Source organism: Hyperolius riggenbachi, chromosome 2 (assembly GCF_040937935.1).
Source record: "Hyperolius riggenbachi isolate aHypRig1 chromosome 2, aHypRig1.pri, whole genome shotgun sequence".
Classification (NCBI taxonomy): Eukaryota; Metazoa; Chordata; class Amphibia; order Anura; family Hyperoliidae; genus Hyperolius; species Hyperolius riggenbachi.
Genome location: NC_090647.1, coordinates 263,700,544 through 263,725,650, shown reverse-complemented (window position 1 = coordinate 263,725,650; position 25,107 = coordinate 263,700,544). Strand labels below are relative to the sequence as shown.

The window sequence follows — 25,107 nt, the reverse complement described above, 5'->3', positions numbered from 1 at the left end:
TGTAAAGAAATTGCAATTCGCAAAGATTTACCTATTCGGTAAATCGGGCAAAAGTTTTTGATATTTTTGCCAGCTCATAGCAGCTGGTAACTTACTTTTTCCATGCTCTCTGTGCGGTAACTTGACAGACAGTCTCTAGGGAGAGAGCTGCACAGTCCTGCTTCTCAGCTGATTTGATGCAACAGGGATTCCAGCGGTTCATTTACTGTATCAGAGCAGAGGAAGGTGACATTTTTGGGGGCTTTTCTGCATCCCTTTAGATGTGAAAATCTGTATTCTGTCATACAGAAGCGCTCCCCCGGTGGCTGCAGCACATCTAAAGGGATGTCAGATGCACTGTAAAGAAAACCCTAATTCATACATGCAGCTCCCTGCCTGAATTCCATGGTAGTTAAGGGGGTAGGGGGATGGTGGTTAGGGTTTGGGGATAGATTATAAGTATGATCGAGCTTACATTTAGGGATAGCATGTTAGTGTTAGGTGTTGGTAGAGGGGTTACTGTTAGACATGCAGTTTGTACAGAGGTTAGTATTAGGCAATACTAGGCAGGTTAGTGTTAGGCGTAGGCAGAGGAGTTAGTGTTAGTAGGTAGTGGAAAAGATTGATTTTCAAATTTGATAATCGGATGAAAATCTATGCCGCCAAGAGCATGGCCAATTGACGATGCAACTAATTTTGGGACGAAATAGGCCAAATGTATTGATTGGACATGCTGCAAGATGTCTGGTTGATCGTGGTTGATCACATGCACGGTGGTTACGGTGAGCGAAGCAGCAAATATGACAAAGCCCCGCGCTGTTCCCCCTTGTGTCTAAATGTACCCCCTGTGTGTACATTACCTGTCCCATGTCACCCACTACACTTCTGCTTCTCCCTCTTCCATTTTCGCCTCACTGTGCCAGTGTATAGCACTTGGTGTGTGTGAAGCTGTACGCACCACATGCTAAACCAGGGGTCAAGAATTTTTTTGCCTGAGAGTCATAAACGCTACATTTTTAAAATGTAATTCTGTGAGAACCATACAATATGTTTCAAACTGGCACAGTGCACATGCGCAGCAGAGGGCTCACGTCCTTGTTGCCATGGTTATGTGTATACAGTTGATCCTATGAGCAGCGGAGTGTCAGACACATCTTCAGCTTCTCTTGTTTCAGCAACATCAACAATTTCCCAGAGAGCCAGACGGGAGAAATACTGACTAACAGCTTGTACAATTAACTAGCTGCCTTGGGGGTAGATTCACTTTGTAGGACGAGATCCCCGCACTTTGACCCGATAGGCTGCCTGTCAAGTGACAGGCAGCCTATTGGGCCAGTCAAAGTGCAGTGATCTCGTCCTACAAAGTCACTGGACCTGACAGGGTCCAGAGTGGGAAAATTGGAGCAGCTGTTCGTTTTGGGGTAGCGTGAGTAAGTTAGTAGTGCATGCTACAGCTGCGTTGCTTGAGCATTGTAGCTTAGTGGCTCAACCCCTACTGATTTGTATGTGAGCCAGATGTAGACATCAAGAGCCACATCTGGCTCCCGAGCCATAGGTGGTTCCCTACCCCTGTGCTAACCGCTGGCGGTGTTTGAGGCACAAATGGAGGAGAGGGAAGCGGAAGATGTACAAGAAACCCACCTACAACCCAGCCAGCATATGTCGCACTCTTAGATATGAAGGATCAAAAATTGACCACAAAAATATTTAATTGCAAAAGTATGAAAATTTATTGTTCAGTGTAAAAAAGCTTTTTTGTAGCACATCTACATAAGCATAAGTCGGTGGATGACACACCACACGCAAGATGCGTCCACATAACCCATCCCATCAATAAAACAATATTTGGCCTGTATGCAGATCACACTGGTATCCTCATTAACCTCTAGTAAACTATGTGAGATACACTTGGTCCACCCTATGGGCCATATGGCCAAGCGAAAAAATCCGTCAAAAAAATCTCACATAGAGGTCAGAAAGAAACAATTAAGACCAGTGTGATCATGCACATAAGGCCGCCAAGCCAGCCATAACAATACAGCATGATCAGCAAATCATTCACACATCTGGGCCCATTCAACCACCCAATATAGAATAACCCTATGCCAGCATATAGCTAGCAATAGACAAATTCAGTGGTACCATCCGGAAGCGGAAGATGGATGGGCAGCGCACAGTGGGAAGCATAGGACAGGTAATGTATAAATGCACACATGGGAGAGGGAGGGGGGGGGGGGGGGGGGCAGCAGTGAGGAGGTGGATTCCGTAGATTACAGCATGCAATCTCTATCAGGATTTAGCCTGTGGTGTATGGGCAGCTGACAGATCTCTCTAATCCGATTCAATCATAGAGAGATCTGTCCATCATCGCTCGATGTATGGTTACCTTAACTGCTTTAGAAAATGTCTGCGCTGTATAAATTCATAGTTATAGTTTCATACATAAATACGTAAATATATAATATATTAATTGTAATTTATTATATTCTAATTCTCAACAGACAAACCAAAGCATATTGCCTAATCTGGATGATGGAGAACAAGTACTAATAGGCGACCAACAGGAGGATGAGACGGAGGTAATGCTTTGCGTAAAGCTATTTATTCATGTTGTTGCGTTAATACTATATAACTGGTTTGCCTTATTTTGTGTCTGTTATTGTAAATCTCCCTTTAAAACTTGTAATACCATAACTTACTGGATAAAGTTTTTTTTGTTTTTTTTCTACTCCCATAATCTGGCCAAAGACCCTTTCTACATTTATATCCTTTGTACATTTATAGTGTGTGTGTGTGTGTGTGTGTGTGTGTGTGTGTGTGTGTGTGTGTGTGTGTGTGTGTGTGTGTGTGTGTGTGTGTGTGTGTGTGTGTGTGTGTGTGGTGTACGTTGTTAAATTTATTTTTCTTTCAAATTCATCTTTTTTTTCCGTTTGTTTTTGTTTAGAACTAATATAAATGGATAACAAATCGAACATCCATTGAGAGAGAGAGATAAAAATCTAAATATATATATATATATATATATATATATATATATATATATATATATATATAATATTTGCAAAAGTTTGGGCATACTTGTTAATCGTCATGGTTTTCCTGTATAAATCGTTGGTTGTTGCAATAAAAAATGTCAGTTAAATATATCATATAGGAGACACACCGTGATATTTGAGAATTGAAATCAAGTTTATTGGATTTACAGAAAGTGCACAATAATTGTTTAAAGCAGTAGGATCAGCCATACTATGCCAGGGGAAAAAAACACATATATAAGTAGCTAAATACTTGATCTACTTACATAACACATGTATTATACTGTCCACGCTTTGATTTCAGTGAATGTTATATAGTAAATGAGGAGAATTCTGTTCCTGGTGGGGGCCATGTCTTTTACCCACAGTTAAGGCTAACTCGTGATGTCATTTCTGCCCTTTACTTTTTTTCTTGTCTCCTCCAATCGCTGAGTCGCCTCAGCCTTGCTTGTGAACACAAGTGAGTAGGGGATTAGGTTTCAGATAAGGAGCTTGCAGGCAAATAAAGGGAAGAGGAGGAATAGATTATAGATAAAAAGAACCCCCAGCATGCAATTCTTTGGCACAGACTACTAAAGGGTCAGTGTTCCTAAGGTATGTGATAACTCCAAATCATAACAGCAGAAAAAGTTTTGAAAGTTTTGAATGCAGGATTAGTATCTTTATCACTTAATACACTCAGACCAGTTGCTGTTGAAATTTGATTTTTATGGTGACGATACCGCTTTAAAATTAGGCAAGTGCATACATTTGGGCACTGTTGTCATTTTACTGATTCCAAAAACTTTAGAACTAATTATTGGAACTCAAATTGGCTTGGAAAGCTCAGTGACCCCTGACCTTCATACACAGGTGAATCCAATTATGAGGAAGTATTTAAGGGGGTCAATTGTAAGTTTCCCTCCTTTTTTAATCTTCTCTGAAGAGTAGCAACGTGGGGGTCTCAAAACCACTCTTAAATGACCTAAAGATAAAGATTGTTCACCATCATGGTTTAGGGGAAGGATACAGAGTTGTCTCAGAGATAACTGTCTCCACAGTTAGGAACATATTGAGGAAATGGAAGACCACAGGCTCAGTTCAAGTTAAGGCTCGAAGTGGCAGACCAAGAAAAATCTTGGATAGACAGAAGCGACGAATGGTGAAAACAGTCAGTCAACCCACAGACCAGCACCAAAGACCTACATCATCTTGCTGCAGATGGAGTCACTGTGCATCGTTCAACTATTCGGCGCACTTTACACAAGGAGATGCTGTATGCGAGAGTGATGCAGAGGAAGCCTTTTCTCTGCCCACAGCACAAACCGAGCTGCTTGAGGTATGCTAAAGCATATTTGGACAAGCCTGCTTCATTTTGGAATAAGGTGCCGTGGACTGATGAAACTAAAACTGAGTTATTTAGGCATAACAAGGGGCGTTATGCATGGAGGAAAAACACAGCATTCCAAGAAAAACACCTGCTACCTACACTAAAATATGGTGGTGGTTCCACCATGCTGTGGGGCCAGTGAAGGGACTGGGAATCTTGGTAAAGTTGAGGGATGCGTGGATTTTTATTTTATTTTTTATTTATATAGCACCAACATATTCCGCAGCGCTTTACAAAGCACAATAAGACAAGGGGAACATAGATACAACTAACAAATGTACAGCAGAGTTCCAAACAGCACACATATTGTTACAAGAACAGTAAACATTAGGAGGATGACCCTGCCCTTGCGGGCTTACAATCTAATGGGTTGTGGGGGACACACTAGATAAGGGGGTGGAGGATGGATGAGGCAGTGATTCTTTGCCTCTGATTACATTGTGACAGAGAAGTAAATAAGGGCTATAGAATGTTATAAGCTTGTCTGAAAAGGTGTGTTTTAAGAGTGCGTTTGAAGATGTCCAGGTTTGGAGCATGACGTACAGGCTGTGGAAGAGAGTTCCAGATAAGGGATGATGCTCGTGTAAAGTCCTGGATTTCACTCAGTATCTGGAATGGCCTTCTCAGACCTGAATAAGAGCTGTCCATGCTTGGAACCCATCAAACCTGAATGAACTAGAGATGTTTTGTAGAGAGGAATGGTCCAAATTACCTTCAACCAGAATCCAGACTCTCATTGGAACCTACAGGAAGCATTTAGAGGCTGTAATTTATGCAAAAGGAGGATCTACTAAATATAGATTTTTTTTTTTAATTTTTTTTTTAATGCACCTGCCTTATTTTGTTTAACCACTGCCGACCGCGCACTCATAACGTGCGTCGGCAAAGTGGTAGCTTCAGGACCAGCAACGCACATCTGCGTCGCCAGCTGCAGGCTAATTAATCAGGAAACAGCCGCTCGCGCGAGCGGATGCTTCCTGTCAATTCACGGCGGGGGGCTCCGTGAATAGCCTGCGGGCCGCCGATCGCGGCTCGCCGGCTAAATGTAAACACAAGCGGAAATGATCCGCTTTGTTTACGTTTGTACAATGCTGCTAACAGTAGCAGCGTTGTACTAGATCAGCGATCCCCGGCCAATCAGCGGCCGGGGATCGCTGTCACATGACAGGCAGGAGCCTGTTAGAGGCTGCACAGGACAGATCCGTTCCTGTGCAGCCTCCGATCTCCGGGGAAGGGAGGGGGAATCCTGCGGTGGAGGGGGCTTTGAGTTGCACCCCCCGCCAGCCACACGCAGGCAGGAGCGATCCACCCCCCCAGCACATCATCCCCCTAGTGGTGAAAAAGGGGGGCGATCTGGTCGCTCTGCCTAATGTTTGATCTGTATATAGAACAATTTGTCCGCAACACCAGCAATAGGAGAACGATCAGATAAATGGGTTAAGTGTGCTGGAGCTCAAAAGACATATGAAATGGGGAGAGGGAAAGAAAGCCCCTAGTCAAGCACCACTTAAGTGGTGCTTGACTAGGGGCTTTCTTTCCCTCTCCCCATTTCTAATGTTTGATCTGTGCTGGGGGCTGTAGATCCCACCCAGCACAGAGATCAGTAAACAGCGCTGGCCCTTAAGGGGGGGTAAAGGCTGGGTCCTCAAGTGGTTAAACAATTCTTGCACACTCTGTAAATCCAATAAACTTTATTTCAATTCTCAAATATCACTGTGTGTGTCTCCTATATGATATATTTAACTGACATTTTTTATCGTAACAGATTTATACAAGTACATCATGACAATTAACAAGGTTGTCCAAACTTTCACATCCCACTGTAATTACTACTAACGATTGCAATAAGACAGAAGCTACATACAGGACACACTTAAAGGGATACTGTAGGGGGGTCGGGGGAAAATGAGTTGAACTTACCCAGGGTTTCTAATGGTCCCCCGCAGACATCCTGTGTTGGCGCAGCCACTCACCGATGCTCCGGCCCCGCCTCCGTTTCACTTCAGGAATTTCAGACTTTAAAGTCTGAAAACCACTGTGCCTGCGTTGCCATGTCCTCGATCCCGCTGATGTCACCAGGAGCGTACTGCGCAGGTCCAGTATTGGTCTGTGTCTGCGCAGTACGTCCCTGGTGACATCAGCGGGATCGAGGACATGGCAACACGGGCGCAGTGGTTTTCAGACTTTAAAGTCAGAAATTCCAGAAGTGAACTGGGGGCGGGGCCGGAGCATCGTGAGTGGCTGCGCAGGCACAGGATGTCTACGGGGGACCGTTAGAAGCCCCGGGTAAGTGCAACTCATTTTCCCCTGACCCCTCTACAGTATCCCTTTAAGATTTTCCTCGGCTAAATACACGTCCATGATAGTTTCTGCCAAAGCCTCAAGCGTGTACAGGTGACCCCTGATGTTACTGGCCTTTCCTGTGATGATCAGCCATGATGCATCACTCTTGCCCTGCTGCAGGTGCTACTTTCTTATCCTTCCTCTTCCCCTCTCCACAGATCAGAACTGGCTACCCAACTGGGAGCTGAGCAGCGTGTCTGTATGATAGTCATTTAAAAAAAAAATCTTCTGAAGCTATCACAATAGGTCATTTCAGGTGGTCCATGTTCTAGTGTCCATTGACCAGTGTTGACTAGTCTGTATGGCTGATACTGTGGGGAAATCCCTCCCACAGTGTGATGTCATGACCATGGTCCTGACCGTTTGCTGTCTGTGAACCTTGTTGCATTGTGGGAAATGAGGGCATTTTCCAATTAGCCATCAAGCAGCATCTCCCTCTGTGCATAGAACTCTCAGTAAAAGGACACTCTGTACATATCATCTGGCAGAACTAAAGATGTCACCACCAGTGATACATTTCAGAATGTAAATCAGGGAGAGGAAAGGTTTTACATTGGACAAACACTGACTAAATCTACAGATGAATATTGTCAAATAATTTTATTCATTATTTTCACTACAGTTTATCTTTAAGATTATTGAAAATTGGTGGAAGGCAAGCTGTGCCTGTACTGTGCTCCACTATTACATCATTATGTGGAAACGCAAAAATAAGGAAAGCTCTTGAATTATTAGATGAGGTTTTTATTGCTGGTTGTGATCTCTTGACCTATAGATGTAGGAGTGGCTGACACACAGTGCTTTGCATGGTTTTTCTGCTGTGAAATATGTTATATGCATGTGCTCAGCAGGTATTGCCAGGTTTTGAGTTACTCCATTTGACCCCCTGTGTGTGGTACTGTGGTGTAAGTGTAATATCAGATTGCATTACAGCATTGTTGTTTTACATTCATTTGCTAGACTAAAGTCATTTCCAGTTTCCCATAATAAATTCATGAAGCATCATTGTAATGAGCTGTAGACAAAATCTGTAATAGTGATGCTGTAGAAACTCTGCCGGTAGAGTTTGAAAAGCTCTTGGCACCTCCTGAGCAAACTGCACATAAATGTAGAGACTCTTGTTGTTATAATATTTAATTATAGTCTTTATTGCAATAATATTCTTCTCTATTGTATATGGATGCTGAACAGGTTGTATTAACATAATACTGACGTATTTACTCTAATTTTGCTCTATTCTAGAGCAAGTGTCAGCAGGTTTAATTCTTGCATGATACACATTACACAGCATAATAGATGTGATTCTGAAAATGTCCCTTATTTCACAACTGTATACTGAACAGGAAGTTAGCTAAACTTGGTAGTCACACAAAGGACAGGCATCTCCACTGTTCCAGTTTCTGCAGTGTAATGTTGTATGTTTATGCATATGCTTTTGTGGAATAAGTCATTTGTGTAATAGGCAATTACCATATATACTCGAGCATAAGCCGAGTTTTTGAGGCCAAAAAAGGGTCCCAAAAGTGAGGGTCTCGGCTTATCCTCGAGTCAGTCATTAGTGCCCCCCTCACCCGTGTGCCCAATTCACCGCAATGTGTAAAGAAAAAGAAGCCGAGCAGCTCTAATGATCGTGTGCTCCCCTCTCCTGCTTGCCGCTATGTGTAAAGTAATCCGCGTCCCCTTCTCCCCGATTGCCGAAATGCATGTAGTCTGCATGCCCCTCTCCGCTATGTGTAAAGTACGGTAATCCGCAGAATATCCTGTATGGCCAACCTCTGAAGTGTCTTCCTTTTCCCCGGGTGTCAGAATATGCAGCTGCGGCGTGATTCCTACCGGTCCGCGCTGGGATGCCTCTTCCTGTCAGTCACAGGCTTATTGCTATGATGCCCTCTAGTGGCGTCTTATCACGTGTGCCACTGCAGACTTCATAGCAAAGAGGTACATACATACCGACATGAATGGCCCGAAAATTTGACGTTTTGTTCAGTCAGAACAAGTGAAAAATTGTTTGTTTTTTTCCAAAAGACCTTGTAGTTTTTGAGTAAATTCATTAAAAAAAATTAAAAGGAAAAAAAAGTTTTAAAACCAATAAAATGGCATTTTGCTGTGATACACTGAGGGCATGGGGGACAGGTGGCACAGAGTGGGACACTGAAGGCACCGGGGAACAGGTGACAGGGGTACAGGGGGCATAGAGGGGGCACAGAGAGGCCCAGGGGGGCACAGAGAGGAGGAACCAACAGGCACAGAGGGGGAGCTGCAGCGAGGGCACAGGACGAATGCAGAGGGCTGGAGGAAGCAAGAATGGAAGAATGGTTTACAAGCTATAAAGGATTATTTTCAATATTGTTCCTGTTAACCCTCTCCAGTATATTACGCATGTAGAGCTAATGTTACCAACTGAGAAACAGGTTGGCCAGTGTTCATCCTGGTGTATTTTCAGCGATACCTTTTCTTCACTTTGGGAAACTGTGGTGAAGTCTCGAATTTTGTGTGGATTATAGTGCACAGATTCTGTATTTATCCCACAACAACTTTTAACCCTGGCCAGGACAAATATTAAAAATTCCACTTCAGACTGACAGTTCGTTGGTAGATGTACAATCCTTGTGGATATACAGTACCTTACCTTGGCTGAGCTGATCGTTCAGAAACCACCTTATCAGTCCGCCGACAGCGCGTACTCGCAGGCTGCTGTCGTCTAAAGACCGCTCAGCGGGAGTGTCCGGTGGACCCGTCATTGCATCTGGTATGGCGTGTGTACGCAGCTTAAGTCCCTCCTTACTTGAAATAGCGGGGTGACTCCCCACCCACCTTATAGCAGCCACTGTAGGATGGCTTTTCTAAATGTCTGTCCGAGGGACATTTCCGTCCCGGGGCCTCCCCAACACACTCAGGTCACTGAGGCGCTACCATATTTCTTCCCAAACTACATTGGATTTTTAGTGTAAAGAGAAAAGGCGTCATCCTAGAAACCTTTGCTCGTCACAGTGTACTTATCCCATACCAAAGTGCTTAAGTGTACAGGTGTTATCCAACATTTTTCTATTTCTGCCCATCTATTACTAGGTGGATCACAAAGCAATATGTCAAGTGTGAGGCAGTATAATACCCAGGAACCGATAGGCCTCCGTACTGTTTTGTGGATGTAAGTACTGATTTATTAATCCGAAGGGGTGGGGGGGGGGATCACCTTCGTGAATTACCTGAGCCCCCCTCAGCTGCTTTCAGCTGGCTATTGGCCAACAGTGCAGATCGATCCGCGAAAAAACGCTTACAATTTTCTGCAGACCTAAGTGTGTCCCCTGCCTTACAGTAAACCTGAGATGGGGATTTGTATATACAATATACTATACATGGGGCTTCCTCCAAGCCCCAAATCAGCAGAATTCAAAGCACTTTTCTATTGAGATAAATATGGGAGGTGCCTTTGCTGACTGTCTTACTAGGCGTTATAGGTTGAGTGAGTCATCAAGAACAGAGTTGTAGAAGGTAGTATGACTGGCAGAACACATGAATGTTAGCATTTTAGAAGGTCATCCATAGCAGCTGTCCTTTTTCTCTTCTGACAGATGTGTGATGTGATAGGTTTACAAGCTGAGTGGAGTTTCCTGTAATGTAACTGCAAATGTTTTTTAGTCTATAGATTCAGAAGAAATACTGGTTCCAGGCAGAAGGGCTTCACTCTCTGATATCAGCACCCCAGATGACATTGAGTCCCTGTCTGTGCGTCAGCTGAAGGAGATTTTGGCTCGGAACTTTGTGAATTACAAGGGCTGCTGTGAAAAATGGGAGCTAATGGAGCGTGTAACGCGACTATACTATGATCAGAAGGAACTTCAGAAAAAAGGTAATCTGAGCACTACTCCATCAAAAAGCTTGTTTGGTTCATTTCTTATAACCTTTGCAAGATGCTTTCCACTATTGTTGCCTGGGTTTATAATTTTGAGAAAATTTCAGTTACTCGTGCTTTCTCTCATTGGTATTCAACTGGAAATTTGTTCTTGGCATGATTAGGAACAATATATCCAGTAAAATCCAAGGGACCTGGCAAAGCAGTTTACTATATCAGAAGTTTACCATACTATCACAATTGGTCATACATTGTATATTCATACAGGTGCATGGTCAGGACTTGGTGACTGAGTTTACCATAGCCAGAGGTTTACTATATCAGAGTTTACTATGATGAGATACTACTGTATGTATTTGATAGCAAACAAAAGTTTGCTTTCTTAACCTGTTGCCGCCTGCGTCACGCCAATGGGCGTGGCCGCGGCTGCAGCCCCAGGACCGCCTAACGCCAATTGGCGTAAAGTCCTGGGGCTGTGTTTTGCAGGAGATCGCGAGCAGGGTGCGTGCGCATCTCCTGCTTGGTGGGCGGAGCAGAGCTCTGCCTTCAGTCTCCGAGCGGCGGTTGCCGCTCAGGAGACTGTTAGACGGCGTAATCGCCGTCTATTAACATGTACAGCGCTGCGATTAGCAGCAGCGCTGTACTGGGGACAGCCGTGTGACATGGCTGTCCCCTCCTGAGCAGCAGAGGGGATCGGCTGTCATAGGCTGAAGCCTATGACAGCTGATCACAGGGATTGGCTAGCGGGGGGAGGGAGGGGGGTTTACAATTCATTTAAATAAAACATTTTTGAAAAAAAAAAAACATTGGGGGGGCAATCAGACCCCACCAACAGAGAGCTCTTTTGGGGGGGAGAAAAGGGGGGAAGAATCACGTGTATGCTGTGTTGTGCCGCCCTGCAGCTTGACCTTAAAGCTGCAGTGGCCAATTTATTGAAAAATTGCCTGGTCTTTAGGGGCGTTTAACATTGCGGTCCTCAAGAGGTTAAAACAGAAAGTATTTGTGATCAGGTTGGAGTGAGCCCTGAGATATCTCCCAGTGTATCCCTGCTGAAATATGCAAATTTCAGCAGTGATGCACTGGGAGACATCCCTAAGCTCACTCCAACCTGAATTATTGCAAATACTTCCTGTTTTTAACCTTCCTGGCGGTAAGCCTGAGCTCAGCTCGGGCTATGCCGCGCAGGAAGATATCTCAGCCCCTGGTGGGGCGAATTTCGCCATTTAAAGTGCTGTGCGCGCAGCTAGCACTTTGGAGCCTGCGTGCACAGCTTGATCGCCCGCACGCAGCAGCAGAAGAGGGCCCCCGCCAGAGCCCTGCGCTGCCCGGACCAATGAGTTCCGGGCAGCGCTATGGGCTGGATCGGAGGCATCTGACATCAGGACGTCGGATGACGTCATTCCGATCGTCGCCATGGCGACAGGAGGAGCCAAACAGGGGAGCGCGTTATATACGCGTTCCCCTGTTTGCTATTGATGCCGGCGACGATCGCACTAGAGGGACACATGCGCCCTCTAGTGGTGTTTCATGTAGCTACCACTCTGGTAGTTTTACATGAAACAAAAAATTTTTTTAACCGCCAGGAAGGTTAAGAAAGCAATCTTTTGTTTTCCATAGAATTTTAGTAAGCGGGCTTTTATGTCCACTGTAGCCCCTTACACACTCCTAGGAGTTCTGGTTCAACATTAACTTGCCAGGTACTCTGTATTTGATAGCAATACAATAATAATACAATAACATTTCTATAGCGCTTTTCTCCCATAGGACTCAAAGCGCTTAGGCTCTCTCAGATTCAGTAGTTAGTAGGATGAAGTATTCACACAACAAAAGTTATATTTCTGCAAATGCCAGACTGAACAGGTGGGTTTTCAGTCTGGATTTAAACACATCCAGGGATGGGGCTGTCCTGATCTGTTGAGGTAAGGAGTTCCAAAACGTAGGGGCAGCATGACAGAAGGCTCTGGGACCAAAAGTTTCCAAGTGGACTCTGGGTATGACTAGATTATTAGAACCTGTGGATCTGAGAATGCGGGGATTGCTACGCAGCTGTAACATATCTTTCAAGTATCCAGGGCCTAGATTATTCAGGGATTTAAATGTCAGTAGGCCGATCTTGAATAGGACCCTCCATTCTATAGGTAGCCAGTGAAGGGAATGCAGGACTGGCATTATGTGGCAGTGACGGGGTTGGTTGGTTAGCAGTCTGGCAGCAGTATTCTGTATCAGCTGTAGGCGGTACAAGACCTTTTTTGGAAGGCCAGTGTAGAGAGCATTGCAGTAGTCCAGTCGGGATGTGATGAAGGCGTGGACTAAGGTTGGCAGATCTTCTGGGGGTATGAGGTGCTTGATTTTTGCAATGTTCTTCAGGTGAAAATAGGATGATTTCACCACCGCAGAGATTTGAGTTCTGAAGTTTAAATCCCCATCAATTACAACTCCCAGGCTACGCACATGATCAGAGCTGCCTAGATCCGTGCCTCCTATTCCCAGTGGTGAAGACTGCAAGTTAAGTTGTTTTGTTATCATGCTCTGCCCTCCAATCAGAAGGACTTCAGTTTTGTCTGCATTTAGTTTCAGCCAGTTGTCATTCATCCATTGCTGTAGTTCACGTAAGCAGGCGTTTATAGTTAGAGTTGGGTCTGTCACACCAGGCTTGAAGGAAAGATGTAGTTGGGTGTCGTCTGCGTAGCAGTGGTATGTCAGGCCATGTTTTTGGATTAGTTTTCCCAATGGTAGCATGTAAATCGTGAAAAGCAGGGGAGAGAGGATTGAGCCCTGGGTCACCCCATACTTAAGTGTTACAGGGGTGGACAGGAAGGGCCCCATAGACACTTTGTGGGTTCTGCCACTCAAGAAGGATTGGAACCACTGAAGTACTATGCCATCAATGCCGCAGTATTCCTGTAGCCTGTTTATCAAGATGTCATGGTCAACTGTGTCAAAGGCTGCAGAAAGGTCTAGCAGTATGAGGATCGAGCACTCTCCTCTGTCTCTTGCCATGAGCAGGTGGTTGCATATTTGGATGAGGGCAGTTTCAGTGCTGTGGTGTTTCCTGAAGCCAGACTGGAATGGGTCATAACTGTTATTTTGTAGGATTCTGGCTTCTAGCTGGAGGTATACAGCTTTTTCAATTAGCTTGCCCAGAAAGGGGAGGTTAGAGACAGGTCTGTAGCTGGTCATTGCATCTGGGTCCAGGGAGGGTTTTTTTTAGGAGAGGCCTGATGATTGCTTCCTTCAGTAAAGCAGGAAATATCCCTGATTGTAAGGAACAGTTAACAATTTTGAGGAATACCGGTACGAACAGGTCGGGGCAGTTCAACATGAACTGTGTTGGGCCAGGATCCAGGTCACAGGTAGTTAGGCGGACGTGAAGGAGGATGCTTGATGTGACTTCTTCATCAATTTCTTTGAAGTTTGACCAAGGTGTTACGTTGTCTCTGCTAATGGTCTTCGGCGCTATATTAGGCTCAGATGCTGTAAGTTGGATGGTGGACCTTATAGCGGAGACTTTGTCTGTGAAGAAATGGGCAAATTGGTCACAGAGGTCCTTTGAAGACTCGATATTAAGTTTTTGACATGCTGGGTTGCAGAGTTTTTCCACTGTGCGGAACAGTTGGACTGGTTTGTTAACTGCATTTGCAATCTCTTGTGATAGAAAGGATGATTTTTTTCCCGTGATTACCTTTTGGTAGCTCTTCAAGTGGAAGATTAAGGCATGTTTGTCTTCTGGGGACTGAGATTTGCGCCACAGCCTCTCAAGTTTTCGGCCTTGTCTTTTCAGCTCTTTTATAGCGTTATCAAACCACTGTGCATGATGGTGTGGAGTAAGATATTTGGTGCGCAGAGGAGCAATGGTCTCAAAGGTGGAGGACACACATTTGTTGTATTTAAACACCAGAGTATCAGGGTCCAAGCTGGAGTCAGTCAATTCATCAAAGCTAAGGTTATCTCGGATATGTTGAGGTGTTAGCCCTTTTAAGCGGCGATATTTTATTTGATTCTTGACCTGGTGTTTGACGGCTGGTATTGAGAGGGAGAAGTGGATAGTGTGATGGTCTGACCAGGCAACAGGATTAATTTCCACATTGGCTATTGACAGCCCAGTATGGAATATAAGGTCCAGAGTGTGACCTTTCCTGTGAGTAGCAGAGCTGATTGATTGGAGGAAGCCCAGTTCATGTAAGGCACGAGGTAGCTCTTTTCCAAATTGTGAAGAGGAGTCGTCCACCCATGTATTGAAATCTCCAAGAACAATCCATCTGGGGTGTTCCAGTGTTAGGTTGCACAGGAGGTCTACAAGTTCCTCAAGGAAGTCTGAGTATTTTTCTGATGGGCGGTAGATCAGCAATATGTTAATGTTTTCCTCAGCTGAAAGTTGCACCCTCAAGCATTCAAACGAGTTGGTAGGACCTACAGTAAGTGGTCTGATTTTCAAAGCTGATCTAAAGCAAAGTGCAACCCCTCCTCCCCTGCGTTCTTTCCTGTTGCAGTATATCACAGAATAGTTTGTTGGCACAGCTGCCTCCAGGGTGGGGCCAACAGGTTCAGAAAGCCAGGTTTCAGTCAGGCAGGCCAGATCAGAAGACTCTATTAGATCATGTATGATTGCTGTTTTGTTGTTTATTGATCTGACGTTGCAGAGGACAGCCTTGATGGGGCTACCCTGGGAGCTGAGGTCTGAGTTTGAGGACTCCAGGAGGGAACAGTCTCCAGATGTGTGGCTGTCATCTCTGCTGGATTGTGCTGGAGCTATTAGGGTTGTTGGCTGGGTGTACTCTGTAGATTTTGTCACAGAGTTATTTTGGTTCTGCAGTGAATAACGTCTTTTCCCACGTCCCCTGGATCCTCGCTTTGTCTTTCTGTAGATTCCAACAGACTTAAGTAGAATTATTGTTGATTTGTCAATTGGATATATATTTCTTGGTTGGTATACAGCTAGAAGTGTCTGTGCTGAATATTGATGTTTACACATTAGGATGGACAAGAGACAGCTCAGGGCTCCTGCTAAGAAAGGCCCTATTTAAAGTCAAGGTGTGAACTTTCACAGCTGTGGCTGGTATCCTGCAGAGATCAAAGGGCCTGTATAGACTGAATTGTCCTTACACAGAGATGTATGGATGGACAGCATGGATTTGGAAACACAGTCCTTTGTTTAGGAGTTTGAAGATATAATATATAATATATGTAGAAAAATATAGTCTATTGAGCATAGATGCTGTAGATAATCGATGAAAGTTACTCACAGGATGGGAGACGGCGGGCACAAAGAGGCAGAAAGTCTTTAAGGTCTCAGGTCAATTCCAAGGAAGGTGTGCAGTGTCCAGCAGTGTGTGATACCAAGGAAGATCCAATCCAGCTTAAATCTTTGCCATCCCAAGTAATCCAGGTGTTCTGAAAGGTTATAGGTGTTGCTGGAGAAGTGATACATTAGAATCCACTGAAATTTCGGTCCAGTCTTTCCGTTAAGAGGTTTAAAGTAGCAGAAATGAGATGTAATGTCTGGAGAAGCCTTAGAGGGCAGCAGCACCAGTCTGGGCGCGCTCAGTTAATGGATCAGAACCTCTGCTAAGTTCTTACTATTCCTTGTTGAGAAAATTCCATTTACTTACTATTCCATTTATTTACTGTCACCATGAGCTTTATCCGAGATACTCTGTACTACTCGGTCCAAGCCCTTACCTCCTAGAGCCATATTAACCCATGCCATGCACTGAGGAGCAGCAATGTTGCAATAGTATGGCTGTGTGATTAAAGTTAACCTGAGATGCAAAATACACCTGGCTTCGGGAGCATGATGGGGGTGCACAGGTGACTTAGCCAGAGTACCTGCCATCCAGCAGGGGAACGGAGCGGCTCAAGGAGATGGTGAGGGACTGAGTGGTCTGAAGGAAGCCCCAGGTAAATATAAATCCTGAGACTTATTTAGTCTCAGGTTTCCTTTAACCAGTTAGCATCTTCAAAATTAATATATTTCGTTTGAAGATGCTGCACTCAATTTCACCTCAACATCACCTAATGAGGTCATGCAGAGCAGTGCAGGGAACATTATTTTATAGTTACCTGTGCTGGACCAGCTGCTCCTCTCCCTCTACTCCCGACATCCTCTTTTGACTTCCAATCACGCTATTTACATGTGATAGTAGGAGTCTCTTCCATCACCCTTCTTCCACCACCGGGTGGCGCTGCACTGCCGAGACTATCCTCTGAGCCCCAATCCTGTTATAAGGTGGTCGGAAGTCAGAGGCTGTCGGGAGTGTATTGCCGCAGGTGGAGGAAGAAGAAACTGATCCAGCCATCCGTACAGGTAACTATAAAGGATTCCTGCCGCCCACTCTGCATACCCTGCCAGACTGGAGAAGGCATACTTCCCAGCAGCAGGAAAAAATTCAGCCCTGTAGCCACATAAAGTTTTACTTTATTTGGCTGCTAAAAAGTTAAGGGTCTATTTCCAGTACTCCAGAAGTACTCCTGGGTCGCGGCTTGGCTTCCAATTGAAGGAAGCTAGCAGAGGTGGGGAGAGCCAGTCATGGAGGCGGCAATGCAGAGGAGGCTAATTGACAGCCCACAGGTAAACAAGCAGATTGTGGCTAGCCTGATGATATTTTCAGGGGGGCACAGCAGACCTGGGAAGGGGGGGGGGGGAGAGATAGCGGCGGCAATAGAGACACAGAGGCTTGTCATTGTGCACATGACATGCCTCTGGGTCCTTTTAAGATTTAAATATTCCGCCTCAGGTTCTTTTTCAAGTGGACCTGGACACTGAACAGAAGGAAAACGGTAAATGCACCCTGTATGTATTTAGAGAGAGTTTAGCCTGTCTAGTTCACCCTCATCTGTGACTAAGCGCAAGTTGTAATTTGATTCCTCTGCTGTGTCGGCTGACTGCCACGGCAGAGAGCTAATTTGTAAACACAGGATGTTAATATGTTTGCTTCCATGAAAGCAGAAAGTAGACACTGCAGATTTATTGCAGTATTTGTATCGGCTGCAACAAAAATGTTTTTCTGTAAAGGTTATTATGCTGTTGCGTATCTTTTAGAGCAGAGAGGAAGTTCTGAGTTCAGGTCCGCTTTTGGAATAATTTTGTCCCAGTTTTTTTTCCCCCTTTTTTTTTATCTTCCAAATTTAGGCTTAACAAGGCCAGCCTTGCTAAACTTACCTGGCTAGCGTCTTCACTTGTTAGTTGTTGTTCACATTATCTAACCTAGATGACCATGAGTTTGCAATGCACAGCATCTGCGTAGCTCTCTGTTCCTGTCCATTGTGATGCTGATCCCATTCGTTTGCAATTACCGTATATACTCGCATATAAGCCGACCCCCATATAAGCCGACACCCCCCCCCCCCCACTTTTCCCTGAAAAACCAGGGAAAAATGATTGACCCCCATATAAGCCGGGGGTAGGAAATTCTGGATTGGTGCAGCCCCTCAGTGTGTCCCAGTATAGCTAGTATAGTGCCCAGTATGGGTAGGTAGTGCCTCAGTATAGCTAGTATAGTGCCCAGTATAGCCAGTGTAGTGTCCAGTTTAGCTAGTATAGTGTCCAGTTTAGCTAGTATAGTGTCCAGTTTAGCTAGTATAGTGCCCAGTATAGCCAGTATAGTGCCCAGTATAGCGCCCAGTATAGCGCCCAGTATAGTGCCCAGTATAGCCAGTAAAGTGCCCAGTTTAGCTAGTATAGTACCCCAGTATGGCTAGTATAGTGCCCCAGTATGGCTAGTATAGTGCCCCAGTATGGCTAGTATAGTGCCCCAGTATGGCTAGTATAGTGCCCCAGTATGGCTAGTATAGTGCCCAGTTTAGCCAGTATAGTGCCCAGTATAGGTAGGTAGTGTCCAGTATAGGTAGGTAGTGTCCAGTATAGCTAGTATAGTGCCCAGCATAGCTAGTATAGTGCCCAGTTTAGCTAGTATAGTGCCCAGTATAGCTAGTATAGTGCCCAGTATAGGTAGGTAGTGCCCCAGTATAGCGCTCCCCCCGTGGCCGCCGCTGCTATTACCTGCTTAGGCAGCGGCCGCTTCCTAATCCGCGTTCCCCTTCTCATGTTCATTTGCAGAGTGTATCACAGCAGCGCGCCCGGCGCTGCTGCTGTGACGACGCAGGGGGCAGGACAGAGCGCGGCCTCCCTGTAGCGGCGATCTGTATCGCCGTTACCAGGGGAATCACTCTTTCCTGCCCCCTGCATCGTCACAGCAGCAGCGCCGGGCGCGCTGCTGTGATACTCTGCAAATGAACATGAGAAGGGGAACGCGGATTAGGAAGCGGCCGCTGCCTAAGCAGGTAATAGCACCGGCGGCCGCGGGGGGAGCGGGGCGCGGACCACTAGACCACCAGGAAAGACTCGCATACAAGCCGACACCCCAACTTTTGACCCCATTTTTGGGGGTCAAAAATTCGGCTTGTATGCGAGTATAAATGGTAACAGATCAGATTTTTACACCGTGCATACTTTTCCCATGTAAAGATTTTTTAATTACCTGTGTGTTTTAAATCATTGTAAGACTATACTCTAATTTGCACATTTTTTTTGGGGGGGGGAGGGGTTTTGGCTTTACTTTGTACATTTATAAACATTTTATGTTTGTGACAGTTGATTTTGATTATCCAATCATGCTAAAAACATCTGTTGTGCACTGAACCTGTTCATAATATATAGTATTTTTTTTTTTTCTTTTGCAGCTTTTGTGGCTGATGGAGAAGGTAAGAGGCATGTAATCCGCTGTGTCATTGTCACCTTTTGAACCGTCTCTTTAGTGAGGTGGATTAGACACAGCCATTGCCATGTCATGTAATTCACGGATGAGATTGAGGTGCTGATCCTTTAAGGTTCTGTCTGCAGGTCACACACAATCCCAGGCCAGTAAGTGGAGAAGATTAAAGGAGGTGGGAGACAGAACATGCAGAGCAGTTGCCAGACAACAGCCATGCTGTGGTGATAAAAATGGACTGCATCATCCAGTCTGATAGATCTGTAAATGCAATTATCAAAAATGACAGGAAAACACTTAAAAAAAAAAACCCTCACTGTTTAAAGAATTAAGGAGTCTGAAGTAAAATAAAAAAAATCCTGATACAGGTAGTCCCCGGGTTACGAACGCCCGAATTACGAACGACCCGCTGATATGAACGCTCGCTGACCCGCCACAATGACGTCACACAGCACGGGGACTACCTCTTGTGCCCCCTTTCCTAATGCAGAGATTATGTGCAGCAGAAGCGATTACAAGTCTCACCTATTCCATGGCGGCTCCGGGCCAATCAGCGGCTTCCCTAGCGTCCGGTAATGACGCAATCAAAAGGAGACCCTGCGGCTACTAGTGAAGCCACTGGGAGGAATGGTGAAGGGAGAGGGGACGTCGCTGATTGGCCTGGAGCCACCATGGAATAGGTTGGACTTGTAATCGCTTCTGCTGTGCATACTCTGCATTAGGAAAGGGGGCACGGGAGGCACAAGGAGACACAGGGGGGGGGACACTGGAAGCACAGGGGACAGAGAAGGCACAGCGTTCCGACTTAAGCACGGATTCAGGTTAAGAACGAGCCTACAGTCCCTATCTCGTTCGTTAACCGGGGACTACCTGTACTTACAAAGGAGAGGGAAAGCTCTGGGTCCCATAGAGTCTTACCGATCCTCTTACGGTCCCCACGTTCCAGCGCTGGCTCCCCCTTTAGCAGTCTCCGACTGATGGGTTGGAGACTTTCTCTGCCAATGCGGGAGGCTTGGGCAGTTGGGCTCCCAAAGACAGGTCGCTCTGTACTGCGCATGCTGGAACACGCATTCTCACGCATGCGCAGTACGGAGCGGCCTTTCTGCCGAAGCCCCCCGCAGCAACAGAGAGCGCAGTCTCCGACACATTAATTTCCCTTTAAAGTGACACTGACATAAAAAAACAAAAACCTTATGATATAATGAATTGAATGTGTAGTACAGATAATTTAATAACATTAATAGCAAAACAGTCTCGTATTTTTATTTTCAGTTATATAGCTTTTTTATAGCATTGTATCATTCTCCAATATTTGCAGTTTACAAATTACACTCTGTATTTCAACCTTCCTGGCGGTGAGCCCGAGCTGAGCTCGGGCTATGCCGCTGGAAGGCACCGCTCAGGCCCCGCTGGGCCGATTTGCATATTTTTTTATTTTTTTTTTGCTACACGCAGCTAGCACTTTGCTAGCTGCGTGTGCAATGCAATCGCCGCCGCCGCTACACGCTGATCCGCCGCTATCCATCGCGCCGCAGGCCCCCCAGACCCCGTGCGCTGCCTGGCCAATCAGTGCCAGGCAGCGCTGAGAGGTGGATCGGAGTCCCCTTTGACGTCACGGTGTCGAGGCCGTCGGTGACGTTATCCCGCCCGTCGCCATGGTGATGGGGGAAGCCCTCCAGGAGATCCCTTCTTTGAACGGGATCTCCGATCGCCTCAGGCAATCGGAGGGGCTGGGGGGATGCCGCTGAGCAGCGGCTATCATGTAGCAAGACCTTGTCTCACTAAAAAAAAAATGTTTTTATAAAAAGCGGCTGTGCTGCCCCCTGACGGATTTTAATAAACCACCAGGAGGGTTAAATGAGCTAATGGCCCTTTGAACTTACTGGAAGTAAATCCTTAAACAAGAAACAGTGAGAAGGCTGGTGCACACCAAGAGTGGTTCGAGCGTTTGTAAAGCTCTAGGCTAATGTATTTCAACCCTAGCAATCTTCTTCCCCCCAACGCCCCCCCCCCCAAACGCAACTCTGGTCCTGCAGCATTTTTGCTGATTGCTGAGTTGAGTCAGCCTCAATGTTAAGTATAGGAAAGTGGAAAATTGCTCTGAAAAGCGCCTTGTAATTGGATGAAGCAGCCTGGGAGGCGGGATAATGGCTCCGTTATTGGGCCAATCATTGCACTCGCTGTGTAGCAGCGAGTGCAGTGATTGGCCCAAAAACGGAGCATGATCCCGCCTCCCAGACTGCTTCATCCATGTACAAGGCTTTAATATCGGAGCTTGAAAGAATAATGGCACAGAGCGGACTGAAGGAGAGTTAATCAGCCTGCATTGAATAGCGAGTGTCCCGGACCCAGAGACCTCGCAGAGACAACAGGATGGCAAGCAGGACAGCAAGTTAAAATCAGAATCAGAATTTATTTCGCCAAGCACGGTTGGACCGTGCCCGGAATTGGATTTGGCACATTGATTGGCATAGAGATAGTAATAATACAACAGACAAGATGATACAGAGTAATACAACAGAACACGAGCAATGCAACAGAACAGGAGTAATACAACATGAGCAATGCAACAGAACAGGAGTAATACAACATTTGCAGTAGCGCAATTGCGGGTCTATCAGGAATAACAGAGTGTAGCGGAGGATAGTGATTCTGGTACAACCGGGTAAAGCAGTAAGCAGGTAAGCAACAGCGGCCGTAGCCGAAGTCAGGTATTAGTCCGTAGGTGGCAGCAGAGAGTGGGGTCAGAGGAATGGGAAGAGTTCAAGAGTAACGGCTGTGGGAAAAAGTGTTCATGCGCCTGTTAGTCTTGGCAGGGATGGACTGGAACCTCCGGCCCAGTTTGAGTCGGCTGAAAGAACTGTGACCAGGGTGAGAGGGGTCGCCCACAATTTTCAATGCTCTGTTACGCAGTCTGGTGTTGTAGATGAGATCTAGAGGGGGGAGGGGTTTTCCAATAATCCTCTCCGCTGAGCTGATGACCCTCTGGAGTTTATATCTGTCGCTGGCGGTGCAGCTAGCGAACCAGACCAGGATGGAAGAGCAGAGGACTGACTCGATTGTAGCAGAGTAGAAGGACCTCAGAAGTTCATGGTCCATACCGAACTTCTTTAGTTGGCGAAGGAAGAAGAGTCTTTGTTGCGCCTTCCTCTGGGTTGCGGTAGTGTTTGCCCTCCAGGTCAGGTCATCAGAGATGGTTGTACCCAGGAGGCGGACGCTGGGAACCCTAGCGACCTCGGTACCCTCAATATATAACGGGGGAGGAATACTGGCATGCTTCCTGAAGTCAATGACCATCTCCACTGTTTTGGCAGTGTTAAGAACCAGCCCATTCTCACTACACCAATTGCAGATTCTGTCCACCTCCTTGCGGTAAGCCTGTTCATCGTTCTCACTAACAAGGCCAATAATTGTGGTGTCGTCCGCAAATTTGATGATTTTGACAGAGTCCTCTGTGGATATGCAGTTATTCGTGTATAGAGAGAACAGAAATGGTGACAAGACACAGCCTTGGGGGGCTCCAATGTTGGTCACTCTGGGTCTGGAGGATATGTCACCCAGCTTAACAACCTGGGACCTGTTCGAGAGGAAGTCTATGATCCAGAGGCCAAGGGTTGGGTGGACATTTAGCTCTGTGAGATTGTCATGCAGAATCCGGGGACAGATAGTATTAAAGGCTGAGCTGAAGTCCAGGAGAAGAATTCTAGCGTATGAGTTCGGCCTGTCGAGGTGGTCGGTGATAAACTCCAGGCCGATGTTAATAGCATCGTCAGTGGACCTGTTTGCCCTGTATGCGAACTGGAGAGGGTCCAGTCGGTCCAGGGTAGCGTACTTGAGCAGCGGCAGGACCGCTCTTTCAAAGGTCTTCATGACCACTGAAATACATCTAATAACATGTCATGTGGGTTGCGGCTGGGCATGTAATGTAGGCTGGGGCTAGGTCTTATTTTTGGAGGGTGCCTTATATTTAGGCTAGTTACACACCAGGACGTTGCGTTTAGGGGACGTTATAGGGCAGGGTTATATAGGGTTATAACGTGCCCCTAACGCAACGCCTGGTGCTCTCTGGTGTGGACGTCGGAGTGAGCCGCGTTGTGCGGCTCACTCTGGCGTCCGTGATGCGTACTCTTGGACCCATGGGGCATCACGTGGTCCCGCCCGGCCAATCGCCGCACAGAGCGGTCGCTCCAGGAAGTAAACACTGCACGTCACTGAGTGCAGTAAATATTAATTAGCCATGTGCCCGGCCGCTCTCCCCTCCTCCCCAACATGACTGAGCATGTGCAAACAGTCTAACGCGGCTTAGCCGCGTAGAACGCACAGCATGCAGCACTTTGCTGCGTTACAATGTAACGCAACGTGGGCAGTGTGAACAGCCCACTTGTGTTACATTGCTGTGCGTTGGGGGAGCGTTACAGGCTGCACTAACGTGCGCCTGTAACGTCCCTGTGTGCAAGAAGACTTAGAGAATGAGTGAAAGGTCAGCTAGGTCTTATGAGAGGATGTTTTACTTTAGAGGAATGACGGTAATGATCTGTTTGTTAGCTGTACTACACATACAAATCATTAAATCATAAGTTTATTTTCACTTCAGATTCCCTTTTAAGGTGTATGGGTAAAATCTGTATTTACATTGCAGAAATTCAGCTCATTTACAGTCACTAGTGATACCACAGGAATTGGATGTGCAGGTAAGGGTAAGGCCCCGTTTACGCTTAATCAGCTGCTCTAAGTTATAACTGAAAGGACAACTGATTTTCAAAGTGATGCCCGTGTTTCCCAATGGCTCATTTCACACTCAAAGAGGAACTCCAGTGAAAATTATGTAATTACAAAAGTGCTTTATTTTTACCATAATTATGTATAAATGATTTAGTCAGTGTTTGCCCATTGTAAAATCATTCTTCTCCCTGAATTACATTCTGACATTTATCACATGGTGACATTTTTACTGCTGGCAGGTGATGTAGCTGCTGTTTGCTATTTTGGCAATTTCGCACGATGCAAAAAGGTTCAGACAGGAAACTGCCAGGACCATGGTCCTCAGTTTCTTGTGGGAGGGGTTTCACCACAATATCAGCCATACAGAGCTCCCTGATGATCCATTTGTGAAAAGGAATGGATTTCTCATGTAAAAGGGGGTATCCGCTACTGATTGGGATGAAGTTCAATTCATGGTCACGGTTTCTCTTTAATGTGTTTTAACAGAAATCTTTTTCACAATGCACTGCTATGGAGAAGAAAAAAAAAAGTGTACCAACTGATTCAGGCAGGGGTCACACTTGTCTTTCAGTTTTCTAAAAAGTGTAGAAACTGAAAGACAAGTGTGACCTCTACCTTACAACAGCTAATGTAATTTATAGAGAAAACTGACAAATTGCGCAAGATGTCAGGTTTTTTTCTGCGTGCGAAATCAAGTGTGACCTAGCTCATGGATTAACATGAGTTTTCAGTTGAAAACAGTTAGTAAAGTGTAAACAGGGCCTAACATTTGACAGTTGGTTAGTCATGATTCCATAGCAGTTGCATTGCACAAATGATAATGGCTGTGGTTATGTCTTTAACCACTGCACAGGGGCGGCCGGAAAGTGGATCCCGCAAGGACCGCCGCATGTACAATTGGCGGCGGTCCTTGTACGGGCATGGGCAAAGCGATCGCGTCATTCGTGACGTGATCCTCCGCCGGGGACTGGCTCCGTCCCCCTCGCGCTGTAACCCGCTGGCCGTTCGGAAGCGCCGGCGGGTTACTAGCACCCGGATCGCCGCATACAAAGTGTATAATACACTTTGTAATGTATACAAAGTGTATTATACAGGCTG

At 45.9% G+C, this 25,107-nt stretch overlaps 1 protein-coding gene across 2 annotated transcripts in view; it reads left to right on the top strand.

Annotated features, from left to right (window-relative positions):
- Positions 1–25,107, top strand: part of RFFL (ring finger and FYVE like domain containing E3 ubiquitin protein ligase) — a 373,130-nt gene that overhangs the window by 342,022 nt on the left and 6,001 nt on the right. For both annotated transcript variants that reach the window (XM_068268602.1, XM_068268601.1), the window contains exons 4-6: positions 2,481–2,558; positions 10,366–10,576; positions 19,259–19,279. In XM_068268602.1, the coding sequence (XP_068124703.1) occupies positions 2,481–2,558; positions 10,366–10,576; positions 19,259–19,279 (310 nt within the window). The remainder of the gene's footprint in view (positions 1–2,480; positions 2,559–10,365; positions 10,577–19,258; positions 19,280–25,107) is intronic.